The sequence below is a fragment of the Camelina sativa genome, chromosome 17 (assembly GCF_030686135.1).
Source record: "Camelina sativa cultivar CO46 ecotype springtype chromosome 17, ASM3068613v1".
NCBI classification, from domain to species: Eukaryota; Viridiplantae; Streptophyta; class Magnoliopsida; order Brassicales; family Brassicaceae; genus Camelina; species Camelina sativa.
This window is the reverse complement of record NC_141896.1, coordinates 13970832-13993648: the sequence shown is the minus strand read 5'-3', so window position 1 is coordinate 13993648 and position 22817 is coordinate 13970832. Positions and strand designations below refer to the sequence as shown.

General features: G+C 34.4%; 2 protein-coding genes and 1 pseudogene across 13 annotated transcripts; all 3 read left to right on the top strand.

Annotated features, from left to right (window-relative positions):
• Nucleotides 1-1259: 1259 nt before the first annotated feature.
• Nucleotides 1260-1976, top strand: LOC147923692 (zinc finger BED domain-containing protein RICESLEEPER 3-like). Its single transcript, XM_087496520.1, has 2 exons — nt 1260-1770; nt 1945-1976. Exons 1-2 carry the CDS (start codon nt 1260-1262, stop codon nt 1974-1976), a joined length of 543 nt encoding a protein of 180 aa, XP_087352646.1.
• Nucleotides 1977-2944: 968 nt separating this feature from the next.
• LOC147923691 (uncharacterized) lies at nt 2945-4124 on the top strand (annotated as a pseudogene).
• A 12179-nt stretch (nt 4125-16303) lies between these two features.
• LOC104757681 (asparagine synthetase [glutamine-hydrolyzing] 3-like) lies at nt 16304-18975 on the top strand. Of its 12 annotated transcripts, none has more exons than XM_087496094.1 (8): nt 16334-16527; nt 16679-16977; nt 17197-17468; nt 17585-17661; nt 17761-17800; nt 18082-18162; nt 18253-18407; nt 18498-18975. In XM_087496094.1, exons 2-3 carry the CDS (start codon nt 16681-16683, stop codon nt 17392-17394), a joined length of 495 nt encoding a protein of 164 aa, XP_087352220.1. In that variant the 5' UTR covers nt 16334-16527; nt 16679-16680; the 3' UTR covers nt 17395-17468; nt 17585-17661; nt 17761-17800; nt 18082-18162; nt 18253-18407; nt 18498-18975. The 12 variants fall into 12 exon arrangements, with proteins under 12 accessions (XP_087352213.1, XP_087352212.1, XP_087352216.1 ...); XM_087496093.1 differs by having other exon boundaries at nt 16348-16527; nt 18300-18407; XM_087496092.1 differs by having other exon boundaries at nt 16348-16527; nt 18242-18407.
• Nucleotides 18976-22817: the final 3842 nt, after the last annotated feature.

Below are 22817 nucleotides of genomic sequence, written 5' to 3'. Positions count from 1 at the left end.
GCTGGAACTAGTCCGATGATAGGCCACTTAGCTAGATGCAAGCAGTACAAGGATTTTTATGAGAAGGAAAAACAGAAGGTGCTAACTGGTGATAGTAATGGGAATCTGAAGGTTATCAAGTTTGATCCGTTGATGTTTAGGAGAGCAGTTAATGAAATGGTTGTTGTCAATGAATTGCCATTTTCATTTGTGGGATCTGAGGGTTGGAAACGCTTCTGTTTCAATGTCTTACCTCTGTACAAGACAATTCTGAGAAGGACGTGTACAAGAGACATTGTTGCACTCTATTTGGAAGAGAAATCAGCTTTGAAGAATCTGTTTGCTGTGGAGAAACAAAGAGTTTCTCTGACTACAGATATATGGAATTCTCCTACAACCTCCTGCAACTATATGGTGATCACAGCACACTGGATTAATGCTCAATGGGAAATGGAGAAAAGGATCCTTAGTTTTAAGGTTGTCACAGATCACAAAGGAGATACCATCGCAGGGCAGTTGATGGATTGCATAGAAAAATGGGGGATTGAAAAGGTTTTTACAGTGACTGTTGATAATGCAAAGAATAATGACAAGGCCTTAGACATTTTCGTAGATGCGTTAAAGCTGAGAGGAGGAGAAGCACTTGTACAAGAGGGTGAATTTCTACACATACGTTGTTGTGCATACATACTGAATCTGATTGTCGGCGACGGTTTGAAGAAGATAAATCCTAGTATTGTTGCCATAAGGAATGCAGTTAAGTATGTGAGGTCATCCTTCAGTAGGCTTAGATCATTTGCAATGAGGTGTGAAACAGGAAAGGTATGTAGAGGCAGCTTACCATTAGATGTTTTCACACGCTGGAACTCAACTTATTTGATGCTGACTTCTGCTATAAAGCTGAGGGTTGCTTTTGAGAAAATGGCAACTGAGGATAAGTTGTATTGTGACTACTTTGAAGAAGTAGACGAGAAAAAAATAAAGAAGATTGGACCACCAACTTCATCTGATTGGGAGGAAACTTCAAGATTGGTAAAGTTTCTGAAAGTATTCTATAAGTCTACTTTGACATTCTCAGCTTCTAAGTCGGTAACTTCTACATTGTGTTACAATGAGATTGTCGACATTGAGAGGAATCTCAACGCTAAGGCTTCTAGTACTGATAAGGAGATCCGAAAGCAAGCTTATATCATGAGGCACAAGTTCGAGAGTATTAGGACGGATTGCATAACATGAATCCTCTAGTGATTGTGGCCAGTGCCTTTGATACTCGCAACAAAATGGAGTTTGCTTCCCTCTGCTTTGATCAACTCTATGGTAAGGACACAGTAGACAATAAACAACTTCAGGCTTCAGTTTTAAGTGCAATGAAGAGGTTGTATGAAGATTATAGTCTCAGGCTGAGTCCAACGGTAGACCTTGAAGCTCCTACAGATTCTGAGCCTACTGTCATGTGTGACATTTCATACGATGAGGATTGTGAGCTGATGGAGTCACTTTACAGTCAGTTGGTTGGTTGTAAGAGAAGTGAAGCTGGCTGCAATGAGTTGGAGGTCTATTTGACAGAAAAAACTGAGGCAAGAGTTGAAAATAGTTTGGGGTTGCCTTTTGATGTTCTCAGTTGGTGGAGGTGCAATAGTTCGAAGTTCCCAATCTTGTCAGAACTTGCTAGAGATGTTCTAGAAATTCAAGTCTCATCAGTGGCTTCGGAGTCAGCTTTCAGCACAAGTGGCCGAGTGTTAGACTCTTATAGGAGTTCCTTAACTCCTTACATGGTGGAGGTTTTGATATGTACATAACAATGGCTAAGGTGTTCATATAATTTAGAAGCACAAGTAGAAAACTTGGTGCAAATGTTGGAAGAGGTTGAGTTCCTGGAATCTCTTGGTAAGTATAACTAAATTTCTTTAATCTGATTTTATTTTTAAAATCTCGTTTGTAATATATCTCTGTTTTCTTGTGTAGATTCTCGGAATTCAGTGCCAACTCCTCCATGATTCTACAAAGTATGGTACGTAGGTGTTTAATTTTGTGTATGTTTACTTGTGTCTTGCATTGTTAAGGTTCAAGTCTATATTCTTGTTTCTGATTATGTATTTGATTTACATTGTTAAGTTTATGTGTGAATTTGTTTCTTTATTAGATTTGTTAAGTCTTGTTATGGTTTTCATGGTGCACAGGTAGATAGGAAGCTGCTCTTTTGACTACTTTTGGATGCGGATTAGCAGCCTTAACAAAGGACTGGAAATAACTGACTTTGAAGCCGATTTTTTGACTATCTTTTTGTTTTGGATGCTTCGTGTAACTTCACAAACTCTCTAATAGTTACTAACTTTTGAAGCATGTCTATGGTTATGTGATGTACTTGATGTAATGCTAGGTTAAACTTGATACAATGCTAGCTGAGCAGCTCCTGTAATATGTAATGGTTCCTAGATGAGAGGCAACCAGGTTTTTTTGTATTTCTACTTGTTTTTCTTTCTTTTCTCTTTTGAACAGGTTGATTTCGGGTTATATTACCCAAAATATGAATATTTTCGGGTATACTTGGAAGGTAATATAAATAAGGTATGCGAACCGATTAAACCGAGTACCGACCGTATCCGAACCGAAATTAATTTCGGTTCACTTCGGTGAAATTTTTCATAATCCGAATTTCCTGCAAACCGATTAACCCGACCGTTTAACCCGAACAAACCGATTGCCCAGGGCTACTTTTTCTAGTATTAAGGATACGATTTGCTATTTGGAGCATAGGACTGGACTAAGTATTGATGACTAAACTTGTTTATTTGTTGATCACTTTGCTATGATTGTGAAAGTTTCAGAACTTGTTTATTTGTGACTTTTAGTTATGATTATGAAAGTTTTTTTTTTTTGGTTTATGGCTACATGATTTTTTTCTTGGTTTATGGCTGCATGATTTTTTTGTACATGTATAATGGTTTTGTAGATACTTAGATGGATGTTGGAAGATGATGATGATGATGATGATGATGTTGATGATGTTGAGTTGTTAGAAAGGCTTAGTAATGAGAGGTTGATTCATAGAACAAATAGAGGAGGAGGATGGCGTCATGTTCAGCAACTAATGCATGGATCAGACCAACAGTGTTATGATATTCTGGGGATGAATCAAATTATGCAGGATGCTTACTACGAGATATGGTTTAGAAGAGAACAAAGATAGAGGTTGTAATGTTCACACTGAAGAAGCATTTGCTATGTTTCTTGAGATGGGTTGTCAGGATAAAACCGTGAGAGAGAGATTGCTGTAAGGTATCAAAGATCATTGGATACAGTGAAGAGGAAACTTGATGAAGTTTTAAGCGTTATTCTGAAGTTGCAGCAGATACAATAAAACCGGGAGAAGGAGAATCCACAAGGGTAAGCTCAGTTCTGAGAAATGATGATCGATATTGGCCTTATTTTAAGGATTGCATTGGAACACTTGATGGAACGCACATCCCAGTTCGTCCTCCAAGTACAAATGTAGAAGCTTACAGAGGAAGAAAACTGGAACCAACTATGAATGTCCTTGCTATATGTAACTTTGATATGAAGTTCATATATGCATATGTTGGAGTACCAGGTAGAGCACACGATATAAAGGTGTTAACTTATTGTGCGAAGAATGAAGTTTCTTTACCACATCCGCCAAATGGGAAGTATTATTTGGTTGACTCTGTATATCCCACAAGGACATGGTATCTTGGCCCGCATCGTAGTGTTAGGTATCACCTTGATCTATTTACAAGAGGAGGACCACCACAAAACACGCGTGAGTTGTTTAACAGGAAACATTCAGGACTACGATCAATGATTGAGAGGACTTTTGGAGTTTGGAAAGCAAAATGGAGAATCTTAGATCGTAAGCATCCTAAGTATGGTTTGACTAAGTAGATCAAGATTGTGACAGCAACCATGACACTACACAACTTCATACGTGAATCACATCGAGATGATAATGATTTTATAAGTTGGCAAAGAACAGAAAATATCATATTCATGGCAATGAAGATGGTGATGATGAAGATGATCATGGTGGATACATTCCATATGAACCTACTTGAGACAGAGCAATGGAAGGGTTGTGTGATACCATCACCGGTCAGATTGGTAGAGGACATCAATTGCCTTACTAAAAAGTTTCAGTGTGAAACTTTATTTTTTATGAGAGTAATACTTATTTATTAATGGTAATAGAATTGATTAATTACAATTTATTTCCTTAATTTATTTGTTTAATTATTTAAATCTACACAATTAAAAATTTTCATCAATACACATATTTATTATACATTTAAAAGGTGAAAAACTTAAAAAAAAATATTCAAAAAATTATAGTCTCTAGCGACAGCCAAACGAACGACATAGCGACCGATTTTAGCGACAATTTCTGATTTAACGACAGTATTCAGCGACAGAAAAACGAACAATATAGCAACAGAATTCAAAAACAGGAAACGAACAACAAACAGTGTCGCTGGTCACTGTCGCTGAAACCAGTGACACATAAACAAACAGGGCTATATAATTTGTGCTAGCGAGAAATATTTTTGTGAAGCACATATAATTTGTCTTTGTAAATAGGATATTAATGATTTGTTTGTCTATATATGAATCTGAATTCAATCAAAAAATTAAATTTGAAAATCAAATTTGTTTTTTATCGATGAAAATGGTAATATATATAAGGTTAGTCAAATTTTTGGTTAAGTTAGATGTTAGAATATTTGGTATTTTATATGGTATATTTAAAGGCTTTGGTTTTGGTTTATATTCGAATTTTAATAAGGTATATATATTAGGTTTGGAATTAATTAATTATTTTACTTGTCAGTCATGCTCAATTTTGTTAAAGATGTTATTGTTAATCTCAAATATATTAAAAATATAAAATTCTACACATAACTTAGTTAAGATTAAATTAGTATTCAAGATGGAAATATAGTTTGTGTTAGCTGATATTGGATTGTTTTGCTTGGTTATATAAAATTGTAAGACTTGGATATAGTTTTTTTTCACTTATGATAGGCATGCTTAAATATTTTTTTTATATTTGTTTTTTTTACTGTTTGTCATTCGTAGACGAATTTGTCTAACAACTATTATTTTACGTTTATGTTTACTTTGATTGATGCATTTCTTTAGGCAAGATAGTCTGTTATAAACTAATTTTTTTGACCAAATAGAAATATATACTACTGTGAATTTGATGATGTAGCTAAAAGGGTTTAGAAAGAAAAAAAGATCTGAAATAAGTTTTTAATAGGAATCATTAAAGTGAATTTTGTATTCATCTTTAAACAATTATATATAAACTTATTCTCTAAATGACTATTAATTTTAGCGACCAAATAGGATCGAGAGCTAATTTTTTTTTTCCATAACCACATAAGATAGAAATATATAATTACAATAAAAAATAGATAAAAAGAGAAATAAATCATTCACATTTGAAAAAAATAAATAAATATCTGTTTGTGGTCCACATTCAACACTTTTAAGAGTGAGAGTTACTTTACTTTGACCAATTTCAAATTATTCCCTCAAATTAAGAGTATCTAATGGCAATAGATATTTACATTAAATAATTTATAATAAAAAGGGAAACAAATCCAAACAAAATTCTTAATATCATTCAAAAATATTTCATGTAGTTTTTATAAAATTACAAAGATTTAGAGAGATTTTATGGTATATAAATATATATTTTGGGGCAGAAGAAAGAGATCTTGCATTTTAGATGTTTTCCAACAGATTATTACATGCAAATTGTTTATATTCAATTGTTTTTACATGCAAACTGTTTATTGGCATAATTACTATGGCTATTTCAATTGTTTTTATTATATATGTTGAAATCTTTGTGTTTGGAGCTGCTTTTAATATTAGAAGCATCATGTGTTTAGAATCTAGATGATTTTTTTTTTTTACTCGAATTTGTTTTCATAATTATCTAGTTTCTTGTATTTCAAAAATATTTCACCCTCAAACTATCAAACTTTCACAGAAAATCTTTTTAGATTTAAATTGTTTACAACAAACTTTCAAGTTTATCCTAAATTTATTATTACAGTTTTTGTTTTTAAATTTCGCATGTCTTTTATGAAGTTGTATGTATTATTTCTTAAGCAAACATATCCTTTAGACGAACAAGATTTATGGATCTTAACGATTGTTGGCTGTCAATCAATTTATTTAGACTCTTATGTTAGGTTGAAATTATTTTATGAAAATTAATTGATACCATCTATTCAAATGTCTCTTTACATTTTTTTTGAAATTGTTATCTGCATTGAGATATGTGGATAAATCATTGAGTTCTTATAGGGATCTCTGAAAATCTGTTTAAGCACTGATCGTGAGTCTAACATAATATTTGGAATTTTGCTGAGCATATTTGGCAATATTACAATGTATTTTACTGTTTATTAATCATTTTTGTTTTATCTTGTAGAAAGCTAAGAGACATAAAAGACTTTGTGACACTAATTGTAAGAAGAATTGATGGAGATCGACGGATCCAGAGGAGACTGTACAAGCAATAGCGATCGACGTCGAGTGCATCGAACACTCAACATACATGCTTTTGTCTTGATTGCTCGAAAGACATGCATGATATGAAAGCAAAAAATAAAATGAGAGAGGTTAGTTATGCTATTTGATGTCTCGTGGTACGTTAATGGATGTTAAATAACTTGTGAGAACTTTTGTCCGAATTTCTTACTTAACTTTCTTTCTTGAGCAAATGAATATTTTATTCGCTATATTGCATAACTTACTGGATGGACACAATCCTCACATCAAATATTTTTGTTTTCAATACTTTATAGTAGATACATACCACCATGGATCATCCCCAACAAGCATCATATTTCCCTCTTTTTCTTTAAAGAACATTATTTTAAAGACAATGAAAGAAATATAATGCTTGTTGAGGATGATCTATAGTTGTTTTTGTCTCCTATAATTTAATTTATGTTAAAGTATCAAAATATATCTTTGATGTTGATGAATTTGTGCATGCATTGTGTTCTGCAACATGGTGAAGAAAATATTCATCTGCTTAGGAGAGGAGGTTTAGAAAACTAAATCCAGAAATAAATTCTCTCAATTCGAATTAAAATTTTAACATCTTTTGACGTATCAAGAATTATCAAATCAGATTATTGACTGTTTTCATTCATTGTTTTTTTCAGGTTCAGATACCATATTTGGTTAATATGTCCATCACTAAGTTATACATTGGGTGTGAAAATGGTCCATAGTCCACACTTTTTATATTGATACATGTTTTACTTTGAGCATTTTTAAATTTATTCTCTTAAAATACGAGGATTTTTACGGAAATAAAAAGTTAAATTTAATAATAATGCTAGTCAAAAAGAGAAAAAAATCGAAACAAAATTCTAATCAAATCTAGTTCATGTAGTTCTTGTAAGAGAAAACTAAGAAAAGTACCACTTTATAAAACAATTCTTTTCTCTTCTACCACATTTTAATACTCTTTCTCATTCTACCACATATTTGTTTCAAATAACCATAATAGCCTCCAACTAAACTCACATGTATCTTTTAAAAACAGAAATAAATAAAAATATAAAATATAGGGAATTTTGCTGAAAATGCCACAATTTGAAACAAACTTTTTGTAAATGCCACATTGCAAAAGTCTTTTCTAAAATGCCATAGCTTTTAAGATACATATATAATTATGACCAAAATAGCCTTGTATCTTTCTCTTTCCTCACACATTTACTTTAGGGAATTTTGTTAAGTCTACCACATTTGGTTTGAAAGTTTCCAATTCTGCCACAAACTAAAAACCTTTTCTGATCTACCATATTGTAACAACCCGTCCCGTGGACCCCACTAGCCCACCGCTAGCTGCCCCAACGGACCGTCCGTGGATCCCACTAGCCCACCGCTAGCCGGCCCAACAGACCCTAAGCTGGCCCTGCAGGGCATCGATCCTAACCCCTCACTGGGCAAATGGAACTATTCATCCAAATCCACAGTAGGTTATTGGTGTACCAGGCGTTCCTCGAACCCTGGTCCCCACCCTTTAACAACCTTCCCACAGGACAAGCTGTCACCAATTGATCTGCAGCTCAATTGGTGACAGCTTGTCCTGTGGGAAGGTTGTTAAAGGGTGGGGACCAGGGTTCGAGGAACGCCTGGTACACCAATAACCTACTGTGGATTTGGATGAATAGTTCCATTTGCCCAGTGAGGGGTTATGATCGATGCCCTGCAGGGCCAGCTTGGGGTCCGTTGGGGCGGCTAGCAGAGAGGCTAGTGGGGTCCACGGGACAGGTTGTTACAGTATCAGTTAGCTTTAGATGCTGCAAGTCATGGGAATTTCAAGACAAGACTTCCAGAAGATGCTGAATGTTTGATTGAGAACTTAGCTGCTAGCAATAGTACTAAGAGAGCAGATGCTGAAAGGAAGAGATTACATGGAGGATATGATTCAAACCAGCTAGCTTCTGTTAATGCTAAGCTTGATTCAGTGCATAATCTCCTTGTGGGCAAGAAGTCAGTTCACTTTGCTGCTGAAATTGGGACATTAGAGCCACAACCTGAGACAAGGAACGAAGAAGCAGATGTCAACTTTGTCTATGGAAATCAGGGTCAGAGATTCAGTAATCAGCAAGGCAACAAGCCTTACAGTGGGAACTTTTTAGGCTACACTTCCAAGCCAGAGTATCAGCAGCAGCAACAGGGCACTGGGTACACAAGGACTTATGGCAATAATTCATATCAGTCCCCTCCTCCCAAAACAGCTGAAAATAGTAAGATGGAAGCTATGCTTGAGCAGCTTTTGCAAGGTCAGGAACAAATGACAATGACTTTCAATGGAAGCTTGACAATGTCTACACTGATCTTAATGGGAAGTTTGAAGCTTTGAATATTCATGTCAAGAAGCTGGAGAGTCAAGTGGCACAGACTGCTGGGTCTGTTAAAAGGCAAGAGGGTTTTCTCCCTGGAAGAACTGAGTCAAATCCAAAACTTGCTTGCAATGCCATATCAGTGGGGGATGAAGAAATTGATGAAGCTGTTTCTGCAGAATTGGGAGAGCAATCAGACAAATTCTTGATTTCAGATGATGGTGTTGATCGACACCACCTGGGTGTCGGTCGACACTCTTCTCAGACGAACCCAGAAACTGCAAAATCTCAGGTTCCAGCTGCTGAAAAGGTCTACAAGCCTAAGGTTCCTTTTCCCAAGCCAAGAAAGTCTAAGCAGGAGATGGAGGAAGCTAGATGCAAAGCAATGATGGATAAGGTGATGATTGAGATGCCTTTGATTGATGCAGTAAAGCTTTCACCACCACTCAAGCGCTATGTTAAGAGAATGGTATCAAATGGTTTGAGTCCTGAAGAAGGAGCACTGCTTACCAAGGATGTTAGTGCAATTCTCTTGAACCAGCCTATTCTGAGGAAGAAAGAGAAGAAACAGGAGGTGGTTATCTCTAAGGAAGTGAGTGCAATCATTCAATGTAGGACAGCAGAGAAGTTACCAGATCCTGGAAGCTTTGTACTTGATTGCTCAATCTCCACAGGAAGGTTTGCACACTCACTTTGTGACCTTGGCTCTAGCATCAACTTGATGCCACATTCTGTTGCTGTGAGACTTGGGATGACAGAATTCAAGCCAACTCAGATTTCTCTTATCTTGGCTGATCGCTCCCGAAGAACTCCTGAAGGTGTTTTAGAGGATATTCCAGTTAAGGTTGGCAACTTCATGATTCCCATTGACTTTGTGGTGCTGAAGTGATAGGATCTCCCTAGGATTGAACTCTGATGAAGGCTGATGACTGGTGAATGGTGGCGAGAATCGACGATGATGATGGTCGAATGACTTTGAGTGATGATATGTGAAGATCGAATGATGAAAATAATGGTGAGATGGTGAGGATGGTTTGATGATTATATGGATAGTAACAAGTGAAGAGTTTCTGAATCACAAAGTGTATAGAAACCCAGAATTCAAGAACGTATTCAAGAAATCGAATTGAGGAAAAAGTTTGACAATACTTGTTCATACAACTTCTTCGCTAAAGAACAAAGGAGGCGTGGATGTGGGTTTTATAATTAACCCTAGGCTCGACACTCCAAACAGCAAGAAGTTAAAAATAAAACAACAAAACGTTTTAAGGAAATAAGAAAACAGCAAAACGTCTAAGTTACCTGTAGTAGTACAAAAGTCACTTGAACTAGTACAGAAGTACATTATTCCCCATTGGTAATGACTTCTAGATAACTCGACGTAGTGATCAATTTGCCTCATTAAAAACCATGCTGAGAAAACCCATTGGGACAAAACTCAGCTATGGGAAAAAGAGTACAAACTTCTCACCTAAGTTACCTAGTCATCATTACCGGGTGAAGTCTTCAGGTTGGATATGTTGAAGACTTGGATCCTTGGTAGGTTGAATGACCCGTCACTATGAGTGCATGAGCTTCCTTGGCCCTCTCCTTAGCTCTTGAACGAGTGATCCTTCCCACCACCTCCGGTTGCTCTGCAGCCTCTGGCTCCTTGCTTGCCACGATCATATCATGAAGTATGATCAAGAGCCTAAAGATCCTCTCATTTTAGGAAGATCTTTCTTGGCTACAGCTGGTGCCATCATTGATGTGAAGAAGGGACACATAGCACTGAATGTGGATGGTTTGAGTTTGAATTTTGAGATGGATAAGCTGAGGAGGGCTCCTACTATTGATGGACAGACTTTTTCTGTTGAAAAAGTTTCTGCAACACGAGCATCAGGCTCAGTGTCGATCGATGCCACCAAGAGGGTATCAATTGACACCCCTCCACGACCGCGACAAAGCTTGTCCAAAACTGATGCTCCAAGTCAGAAACCTGTTCCCAAACAGAAGAGTCATCAATCCACACTCCAGAGTCCTCAGGTAAGGCCAAGGTATGCATATTCTTCTCCTAAACTTCCTCCTATCATCAACAAAAATTTCAAAGAGATAAAAACTGTTTTGCAGTTAACCAAGCCACGAGATTATCGTAGAGTGCTTGTTTCTTCTGTTGATGATTTTGCAGGACAGAAAAGAAAACCTCCCATACCTAAGTCCTGCCCTGGTCCTGTTCCTAACATCCTTGGCAGACCTCATGCACCTACAGCTTATACACCACCTTGGATGAAGAGGCATTCACAGCCACGTTCTGATCCACCAGGTTCCTGAGTTCCAACACAGTCAAGCTAATGACTGAAAACAAGCGCTTAGTGGGAGACAACCCACTGGTAGGTTTTCTTTTTCTTTTGATTTTGATTTTTTTTTATTTTATTTCTATTTTTGCTTTCCTCTTACTTGATAACACTGGGGACAGTGTTGTTTAAGTCTGGGGGAGGTTAGTTACTAACTATGTTTTCTGTTTTTGAGCTTCAGTTGTGTCAGTCAAAACCATAAAGTTTGAGTCAAATTTTTCAAAATTTTTCTTTTTATCTTTGGGAATTATGATCTTGACTAATGATTTCTCTTATTTGGCTAACACTCTAATGATTACTTGTTTATGCTTGATCTCAGAACTGAAGCTTAGAAAGACTATGAGCCTTATCAACAATCCTGAAAGCCCTTATTCAATGGATATCTGATTGATCTAACGTTGTCTCAACTTTTATCAGGATTTTAACCGGACTTAATCTCTTACTTTGGGGTTGGAAATCAGTGGACTAGAATTCTTCTTTAGGCCATACAAGACAATGCAATTTTTCAAAGTATGTCTCCCCACTCTCTTCCCCTTAGTTATTTAAAAAAAGAATCAGAAAAAGAGAGAATAAAAGATGAGATGATTTTGATCAGTTTAGAGAGGTAGGTAAATTACCAGTGACCTCATTATTCTATTCTTGAGTCAAATGATCACACAAAGCTTGGAAGCGAGGGGTAGGTAAATTACTGATGACCCCGGTATTCGCTTACACCTTTGAAAAAAAAAAGAAAAAAAAAGAATGGAAGTGAGAAAAGGGAGAGGAAAGGAGATGTAAGAAGAATGTCTTGGCCTGAAGAGAGTCCACATGCCACTGATCAATACACCCAAGGTAAGAATTCACCTTATTTATGCTTTAATATTGACTAATGAGATGACAATGGAGATTTCAGAGATTCCAAGGGATTGTGGGATTTGAGTAAGGAATGTTGATGCTTATCATGGTTGAGTATAAGAAGTAAGTTCTTGAGTCAGGTAAATGAAGAGTGTGAATAAGAATAATCTGCAATTTAGTGAGTTCCCTGTTTTCAAACCTCTTTCACAGGTCTAAGTTTATGTTTTGCTTGAGGGCAAGCAAAGGCTAAGTCTGGGGGATATCATGGTTTTTGTGGTTTTTAACCATGATATAAGGAGTCTTTTAGTGTCTTTTCATTTGTTTCTAGATTGTTTTTGAGTCTTTACAGGTTTTTAGCATGGAAGGAGCAAAGTGGAGCAATTTGGATCAGTTTGGAGCAATAATCCGCAAGAAATCAACTTGGAATCGATCAAAGGAGATGGTGTCGATCGACACTGCCTTAGCATCGATCGACACCCAGTCCAAACCGACGAGAGAGCCAAATTTGGAAGTTTTACAAAGTTGCCCGAAGTTTTCCATATTTGCAAGACTAGTCCCTGACGTGTTTTAGGACATATATATATATAGTTTTTAGGTTTTCCAAACCCTTAAGTTGTATTCTATCAAGTTTTATTTTTCCTGCAATCCTGAGAGATTTTTGAGAGCTATTGGAGAGAGATCTGCTTTGTAGAGAAGAATTTCCAAACTCCTTCTTATTCTTTTAATCTCTATTGCTTATTATTCAGAATCATGTCTTGTTCTTCATTGATTATGTCTCAGTAGTTTGCTTGTTAGGTTTAGGGTTTTTCACAGGGATTTTATGATTTATTAGATCTGTTTATTTAGGATTCATTATCTATCTAGATCTTCATCTTAGGTTGTTCTTCATATTAATTCTTGATTGGCCATCTAGAATTAATACCCTAGGAAATAAATTGATATGAGAATATAATTGTTTTCCTGATAAAACCTTTTGATGAGCAAAATTATTTCTTGCAAAGAGATTTGATTTAATAATTTTGTGAACAATCTAAACCTGATTTTATTGCTGATTTATTACCTAGAATTTTACAAAGAGATTTGGATTTTCTGGTTTTAAATTTAGATATTATTTGCAGTGAGAACTAATTTAATTTACAAAAGTGTTTAGAGTTCTAGATCTGTTCTTAATTGTTTGAATCATAATTTATTGATTGATTTAATACTTCATAATTTCCTGAGAAATTCCCTAGGCCTAGCTTTTTGATCTTCTGAATTTACAACAGTTTTATTTAATATTTTGCATTGTTTTTATTTTAATTCAATTTAATTTGTTTAGCATAATTATAAAACTCTATAATCCATTGTGTTTGATCTTGAGTCCTTGTGGAATTCGACCCCAAAGTACTGCATTGACCTCTTAATTTGAAAGAGTAGCTCTAGGGTTTAATTTGAGCTTATCACAATTCACATCAATGGATCTTTTAAGATTTTTTTTTTCAATTTCACTGATTTGGTTTTTGAAAACTTCGTGTGTAAAATGTAAAACGTGTATTAAATGGATGAAACTTTAGGACTGAACTGTTTAAAACATTATCATATTTAATTGTTAAGACAGTTTTGATGTGTATATAATGTTAAAAATGTAATCGAATATAAATTATTTGTGGTACTGATTAAATTTAATACAAATAGAATATCAAGTTGAACCAAAAGAGAAATTTTCATTCTCACCAACCTCACTCATCAAACATAACTAGATAGGAACCCGCGGTACACCGCGGGGTTAAATTTATTTAAAAAAGAAAAGAAATATACTATTAGTTTAGTAGACTTATTGTATAAGTGTATATATAGTTAATATTTTGTATTTATTAAATGTACAACTCTTATATCTATATATTATATAGTGTACAATGACTATGTGTTTTAAAATATAGGAACTATATGTAGAATTATTAAGTATCGCTTTTGAATAATACTTTTTTTGTTTTTGTTCTTTTTTTTTTCTTTCTATTTTAGTGTTAATAGTATTTAAATTATATTGCTAAATTTAAAAATATCATTAAAGGATAATTTGGTGTTGATAATTTTGTTTGTTTTATATATAAATAATCTAACACTTTAATATATATATATTTTTCACTATGGAATGAAAAGAAAAGTGTTTGACTGTTTTTCTTTTCATATCAGTTATATTGGTAAGAGACTTGTTCTTTCTTCGTAATTTTGTTTTTTCGATCCCACTTTCATTTTAGGTATGAAATAGGACATCAAGTGCAAGAATAGAGATGTTAATATTGAAAAACATTGTAGATTAGCGATTGGGAGTTGCTTTCAATATGAAATCACTGATTGAATTAGGCTTGTAGGCTTGACTAATGGAAATTATTTTATGTTCAAAAGAATTAAGGGGGGTGTATTCAACTTGACATTTTAAGTGATTTGTGTAAAAGTTACAAATCCTATGTTATTCAATCATGAATTTTAAAAAGTCTCTTGAAATCCACTGTTATTGAAATGATGATTTTAAAATCTACTTTAAAATCCACTGTTATTCAAAACAGTTTGTGGATTTGGATTTTAATAAGTTGTAGAGATTTTGGAGGATTTGAGAGGATTTGTTTAGTTAAAAATACACAAATCCAAATCTCATGGTTTTAGGTGGGATTTCAAAGAATTTTACTATAAATCATATCAACTTCCCTAAAATCTATCAAAATTTCAAATTTTCTAAATCCCATCAAATCCTCCAAAATCATTATTTCAATACACCCCCCTAAGGGAATTTGTTAGAAATACCTTTTTCAAAAATACCCCCTTTTTGTCATTTTTATTTTTGTCATCCCTTATTTTTTAATGATCATTTTACACTTACAAGAAAATTAATTTAATCAATAAAATGAAAAACAAATTTTTCCAACATACTTTCCCGCCAAAAAAATTTCGAAAAAAAATTCTCGCAAAAAAAAAATTTGATCAAAAAAAGTTTGACAAAGAATTTCGACAAAAAAAATTTCCCGCCAAAAAATTTCCCGCTAAAAAAAATTTACAAGGCTTTTACAAGGTTTTTAAAAGGTTTACAACCTTGTAAGGTTTTTAAAAGCATTTACAATATTTTTAAAAGGTTATTAAACTATTTCTTAAAGCGTTTACAAGATTTTTAAAAGGTTATTAAAATGTTTTTAAAAGCGTTTACAAGTTTTTTTAAGGTCTTTATAAGGTTTTTAAAATGTTTTTAAATTAAAAAGTTTTTAAGAGATTTTTTTTATAAAAACTTTTTAAAAACCTTGTAAACGCTTTTAAAAGCCTTTTACAAGGTTTTTAAAAGATAAAAAATTCAAAATTTTTGGCGGGAAAATCCAATTTTGGCGAGATTTTTTTTCATTTTTTGGTGGGAAAATTTTTTGATTTTTGCGGAATTATTGTTTTTGCGGGGAAATTTTTCATTTTTTGGTGGATTTTTTTTTATTTTTTGGCAGGAAATTTTTTCGATCTTGATGATTGTACATTCTTGCTGTCAATCAAAGAAAGGGTAATTTGGTCATTTTGTACATAAAAATAGTAGTTTTAAAAATGGTCAACATGGAAGGATATTTTAAAAAAGGGGCATGGAAAAAAGGTATATTTGAGAATGCCCCAAGAATCAATGGTAACAGGGTTAGAAGTTGTTTTTCTTCCCAAGTAGCTCTAAGTGTGGGTTGTTATGACCTTTTCCACGCAAACCTTTGTTCTTCTTTACTTGTGATCCGAGACCTCTAACCTCACGATGCTTGTGAACATGGTTATCCAGTTGATTTTCATTTCGTTACAGACTGCGTTATGACCCAAAAAAAGAAAAGAAAGTGAGAAAAAAAAATATGTGTTATAAGTAGTTCATCAATCGGAGTTTTAGACTCGACCCACAACAAGAGCCACGTAGATGGTTTTGTTTAGTTAACATGACTTATATGTTGATTAGATAAGTAATTTAAAAAAGGGAAATTACCTAGAATATGTTGTAAACTAGAGGATTTAGGGATGAAATCTCTTGTTCTTATTAATGAATGTATGATCGAGGTTACATATTTATAGGGATTACATTAGACCGACATAAGACTTAGACTAATGGACCGATGGGCCTAAGAGGCCGAGACACATAACACACACGGTAGATGGGCCGGTCAATGGAGTCCACTAAGTGTTTTACAACAGAATATTACATAAAAGTAGCTTTATAACTAAACTAACACGTTGAGATTTTCGACTTACTAAAATAACACATAAAAGTTTGTAAGGTATAGAATCGTGTATTTTATTACGTTTTATGCCATTTATAATTAGTCAGGCCCTGGCCGGAAAATGTTCTTGCCTCTATCATTAGCTCGGGTAGCCCCTGTTTCTGGTCTTTTATAATTAGAAAAAATAATTAAAAATCATCAAATTTCGATTAACTTTGGTGCAGCCGTAGCCTCAAAAAGATTCAGATCTTCGTGAAAACCCTAACAAAAAATCCTACTTGCAAAGTAAGTCTCTCCACAAACCACACCATTTCTTCTAGCTTTTCGAGATGATTGCGATGATCTACTTTTTTGCTTTTTTTGTTTGTTCTTTTGCTTTATTTCTGTTTTTTTGTTTCCCTCTTTTTTGTTTGTGTGTGTGTCAATGAAATGGGAGAAATGGAGATCGAAGAAATCGAAGCTGTTCTTGAGAAAATCTGGGATCTATATGACAAACTTAGCGATGAGATTCACTTGATTTCGCGTTCTCACTTTCTCAAATCCGTTAAACCTTCGAATCGATCGGAGAAGAGGAAGACGACTCATAATCACGGCGGAGATGATAAGCAACCGGGTTATGTTTTCATCAAAGGATTCGCCGTTGACGATAACGACTCCACGATGCGTGAGGCAAAGAGTCTTAACGCTACTCGAACCGCTCTTGAGAACCTTGAAGACCAGCTTGAGTTTTTCCATGTGAGTCTCTTTTTTTTTTTCTCCGATTCATTATGTGCGTTTCGATTCCATTGATATGAAGCGAAATTGAAGAGACGATTGTGTTGTGAAATTTGGGAGAATAGCTTTGTTATATATCACTTAGGGTTTGTGCTGATTCCTGAACAGAATTGAGCAAATCTGTTAGAACTAAAATAAAAATAGCTAGTTGATTGCGATGATCGGCTTTGGTTTTTTCAGTTAGGTTTTCTTGGTCTATGGGGTAAAAGGGTTTCAGGGACACAAGGAGTGGCTTTTATGATGTCTCAGAAAGCAGCGTTTATGATGTCTTTCTTGGCTTTACAATGTATTGGAGAGGTTAAAGTTAGACCATCGATGCCTGAGGTCTTGTCTCTTCTTGAGTACTACAAACAAACAACAAATCAATGCAGCAGCTAAGAGACGTATGAGTTGGACACCTGAACTTCATGAGGTTTTTCTTGACGCTGTTAACCAGCTCGGTGGCGGTGGAAGTAAGTATCTCTCTCTCTCTCTCTCTCTCTCTCTCTCTGCTTCTTGGTTGATTCTTGACTTTGAATAGATCATGAAGTTCTATTTGTCCTGATTCAGTCTCTTATTTTTATCGCAGAAGCAACTCCTAAGGGTGTGTTGAAGCATATGAATGTCTAAGGTTTGACTATATATCATGTCAAAAGTCATTTGCAGGTTTAGTTTTTCTTTTTTTTTTTCCAATAACTTGTTTCATGCTAATCCTCATAATAATCTGTTGGTAAATGTGTACAATTTTTATTATTTGTGTTGCAGAAATATTGGACAGCTAAATATATACCAGAACCATCAGAAGGTAAACACTGGCTCCTCTCTTTTATGATGAATCTTCTTCATATGCATTTATTTTTCTTAAGATAATGAAAGTTTTGTGTTGATCTATCTTACTCTATTCTTTTCTTGATATTTATTTAAAAAGAAGCTCTCAATATTGTTGGCATGCTAATATCATCTAATGTTTCTAGACTAAAAACCCTTTTCCGGGACTCATTTAGTCTTCTTAGTTACAACCTGAGCAGATGTTTTGTCTTCTTAGTTCAAAATTGGTGATAAATGTGGTGTAAACTGTATATGCAGATAAGGCCTGATCTCGGAAGGATCGAGAAATAGGTGTTACGCAATGCATTCGATGATGAGAAAAACCCTTATCTACCAAAGGTTTTATAACAAAAACTTTGTGCTTCCTGCAGCCTTGATGAAATTTTTCCAGCTTTGCTAATAACTTTTAACTTTTTAGGGTAAATGCAGCACATTCTAATGTGATAATGTGATGCTTTCATTTCTCTCTTGGTAAGGTCTCTGACACAATGCTGATGAACGCAAGCTTTGTCTTTCCTGATAACACACCTATGACAAAAGAAGCTTACTACTACAGAACCATCTTTGAAAAGTTCTTCCCTAAGGTAATGATTTCATCCACATAACTAACTTTGTCGCCTTGATTGTCTTGATCTTTGCTTCTGATATGTTTTTCGTAATATACAAATGAGCAGAGTGCAGCTAGAGCGACTGTACCAGGAGGTCCAAGTGTGGCATGTAGTACAGAAAAAGCTGTAGAGTGGGACGCAGCTTGGTCACAGAATCTTGATCCGTCAGGTCGTGCGGCTCTTGGAGTTCATGTTGCAGCTTATGAGGGAGAAGATAAATCACAAGATCCTCGTCCGGGGAAGGTGCAGAAACTAGCAGAGTTGTTTGAGGATAAGCAAGGTTTAAAAGCTACCGTACTACTTATCCTCTTTTGTAGGATTGATGACTGAATAGGCAATCTTTATTCTTTCCTTCTGGGGTTTTGCAACACTCCATGGAGACTGAGTTGAGTTAGCCCTGAATTGTGTACCTAAGTAATAAGTTGCTGGTGAATTTAGTTTTCTACAGTTGTTAGACTATGACTATCCATGAAAGCTTGATGCTACTTGAGATTATTAACGTTGTTTTCATGAATTCGATTCTTCCTAATTTTTTTCTTCTAAACACAGTGTTTTGCTCAGTATTCTTTGTTCAAGTCTAGATTTTGTTTCAATTTCGTATTGAGAAATTCAAAACTATAATCAAACGGGCTGAGTTGATGTTTGAGTTCGGCCTGTTTAAATTCTTTACTGAAGGATACAATGTATTGCCTTATAAACAATAGAAAGACATGATAATCAAAAAGACTCAGTGGCCCAATGGATAAGGCGCTGGTCTATGAAACCAGAGTTCTGGGTTCGATTCCCAGCAGACTTGTATTTTTTTTTAATTTTACAGTCTATGATAATATACTTTTAGATCAGTTACACAAGTTATTTTTCAATGCGTATTTTTAAAATTTTTTGTTCCAGAGCTGCTTTTTTGTTTGGTACTAGACAATTTTACAATCTATGATAACATTCTTTTAGATCGGTTACACAAGTCTTTAAAAGCAAACCTATGAGAACCAACCTGTACCTCCCAATCTTCAAGAACTTCTAGTAGCTTCTTCCTCTTCAGGAAAAGCCATAAGCTGAGACTTAAGATGATGAGAATGATGACTCATGATTATGTACGTACACGTTTATATGTACGTACACGTTCAATTTTAGGTTTAATGAACCCGAAATTACCAGAATATCCTCGTCTTCTACCTCTAACATACGACTGAAAACCCTAATTTTCTCTGCCTCACTTTATTTTTTCACGACTTATGTCTATTTTTTTTGTTTCACTTGTGGGGTTTTTACTCAACTATTATAGATTTTTGTCTCAACATCTGATTTTTAAATTAAAAACCTATAAAAAGTGAGTTATATAGATTTCCGAAACGATATCTTGCTCTTCCATGGATGAACCCAGAAGAAAGATTTCCGAAACTGAGTAGGAAAAAGACGTTTGCTCCGGCCGATAAATAGAACACGATTGATGAATATGCTACAAACTTTATTACATGAACACCATTAATCGGAAGAACAGCAAATGTGTTTAGATCTATCCCCAATAAGTCTATCGCAACGCTAGACTGTCTTTGCCAGCTCAAACAAATTCGTATTATTCTGGTAAGACTTTACAGCTGTCAAAAATGCCTACTAAATCTACCACAGACTAGAAGTCTACCAATACACTACGAAAACTATTGAGAAAAACAAATAAAGTATACCAAAAATATCTGTAAAGGATGAGGTCTGTCGCATAAATCTGTCGCAACAGGCCATTAGTCTACCATAAATATCTTTTGGGTCATATTGACTGTTGAAGGTGTACGTCAGATATTTTTGGTACACTTAGTTTTTGATACACATATACGTCCACCAATAAGTGTATCAACACTACAACTAAGTGTACCATCTACGTTGACCGATAAGTGTACCAAGACTACAACTAAGTGTACCAAAAATATCTGACGTACACATTTAATCAGCCACCTATATAAATGTACCATCAAAGAATCGGTAGACTTTCTCTCAGTTCCCAATATTTTTTTTTCCACTAATGGCATTAGACGTAATTACGTTTTTTCTCAACACTAGTTTCAAGGGTAGTATGGGTACAAAGTTTATTCTAGTAATTACCAACAATTGTGTGTTACTTTTGTAAAAAGGAAGCTTTTATGTAATATTCTAGTAACTCACCCTTTAAAAAATCAAATAAAGCATAGAAAGAGAGCAAGATGTTTAAGTTCTAATCATCAACCTTTATGATTACCTTCTTCACCCAAATGTCTTAATGAAAACCCAATCACCAACATGGAGCCTATTCACATATTTGGAAACCAAATCCTTCTTTACTAAGGAATGAATTTTTGTACCCTGAAATGAATAAAGAAAACTGTATTAGTAGTCGTATTTAATAGGTTGATCTTTCACTTCATCTGACAAAACCATCTTCAAGAGTTTCACCAATGGCTTGTGTGTACAGATGCTACGAATGGAGGATGAACCCTCCAAGCTGTTTTGTAAGATCTGAGGAAAGCAAAAGTAGCAACCATTGTGAAGAGAACTAAGGCGATCTTCAAGGTTTTAAGTAAACTTTTGTGTGTTTTGTATTGTTGATGATTGTAATTGGCGTGATGGTTTAGGGTAGTTTATAGTTTAATAATTAGGTCGATAATTCTTATAATCCTTCGATGCCAAAATCACGGCTTTTAGAAACTAATTAGGTATAAAATCTTTTGTAATCGGTTTTATTTTGGAAGATTGAAGGAATATTATACTCTTTGGCATTTATCATTGTTTCTTTAATTTGATTTTTACAGATATTAGAGGAAAAGATGGAAAGAGATATCTTGTAATATCGGGTTTGTTTCTAAAAATCATTTCGAAAAATATCAGAGAGAAGGAAGAGCCGTGAAATCGGCTAGGAGATCGACAATTAATTGTGTTAATGTGTAGATTTCTATAAAATGTAAATCTTGGTTGTTAAAATTTATACATTAAATTTTAAATATTTAAAAATTAATGTCAATGGCATTCCCTGTAAATAAGTGTCAACTTCATGATTTATTTCATAAATATCACCAGAAATGTATATATAGATTTTGTTTAGTTTTTTTAGAAGTTTTCATTTTCAAAGTCAGTTAATTCACATCAATGGGTCGTTTAAGTTTTTTTTCTTCAATTTTAATGGTTTTGATTTCTGAAAACTTATAGGTGTTTTGATAGAATAATAAATATAAATGTTGGAAAGTGGCTGCTCTCCAAAGAAAAATTCAGGCTTGTGTTGAATCTCTCCCGTTTCAAGAGGGTTAGATCTCTGATCGTATGTTTTGTCCAATACTTGAACAGAAGCATCATGCTTGTTTTGTTTTAGATGATGAATCTTGGTTTGAATAGATATGGTAGTATTGTTGTCCCTCACGCTCTTCAAGTCAGATAATTTTACAAGACGTCGGCGTTTCTTTCCCTGAACTGAAAAGGACTTGCGATCATCATCAATTTGTTTAATCTTTGTGGTTTCCTCTCGAGACCTAGATCGAGGTTTGGTGCGAGTAGAAGAGTTTCTTCTTCCGCTGGAGTAAAGAGTCTTCATCCATGAGTTGAACAAGAGGTTAGCTTCCATTCGTAACTTAGGGTTTTCGTGATTTCTCATACTCGCCAATTGATTTAATTTTATGATACATGAAGCAGAACTTGAATCTCTTCGTCAAAGATCTTTTTCAGATAGCTAGGGTTATTAAAACTCACACAAATTTGGATATCGGATTATGTAAAGATAGAGAGAGAGGCTTTGGTTTTGTTGTATATCTAATGATACCCACTCCTAATATATATAGACTTCAAGAAAAAAGAAATTAAAGGAACTTCCTTTTATCCCAAGAAATTTAACTGAAATGTCGTTGCTGAGCCAATAATTATTTCTTTTGTCCTTAGGGTAAATTCGTCAGATCATGTATTTTAACGTTAACAAAATCATAATCGAAAAATTCATGAGTTCATCCGTAGGGTGAACCTCTCTTATTCACCTCCTCTTAATTAACCAATCAAAATATAATAATACGCCATGTCATATTATATTTTAAAAAGTAAATCAAAATTAAAAATAAAAAGACAAAACAAATTAAGTAAAACAAATTCTGTAAATTTTTATGAAGGAAATTATGTTGGTTTGGATTTATAAAAAAAAATTAGGATTTAAATTTTATAATTACAAAAATTATATGTCGGTTTGGGTTTATAAAAGAATGGTTAGGCTTTAGACTTTAGATTTTACAATTAAACGAAATTATACGTCGGTTTGAGGTTACAAAAAAGTGGTTAGATTTTACAATTAGACAAAACTATATGTCGGCTTGGGTTTACAAAAGAGTTGTTAGAGTTTGGATTTAGATTTATGTCGGTTTGGGTTACAAAAGACTGGTTAGACAT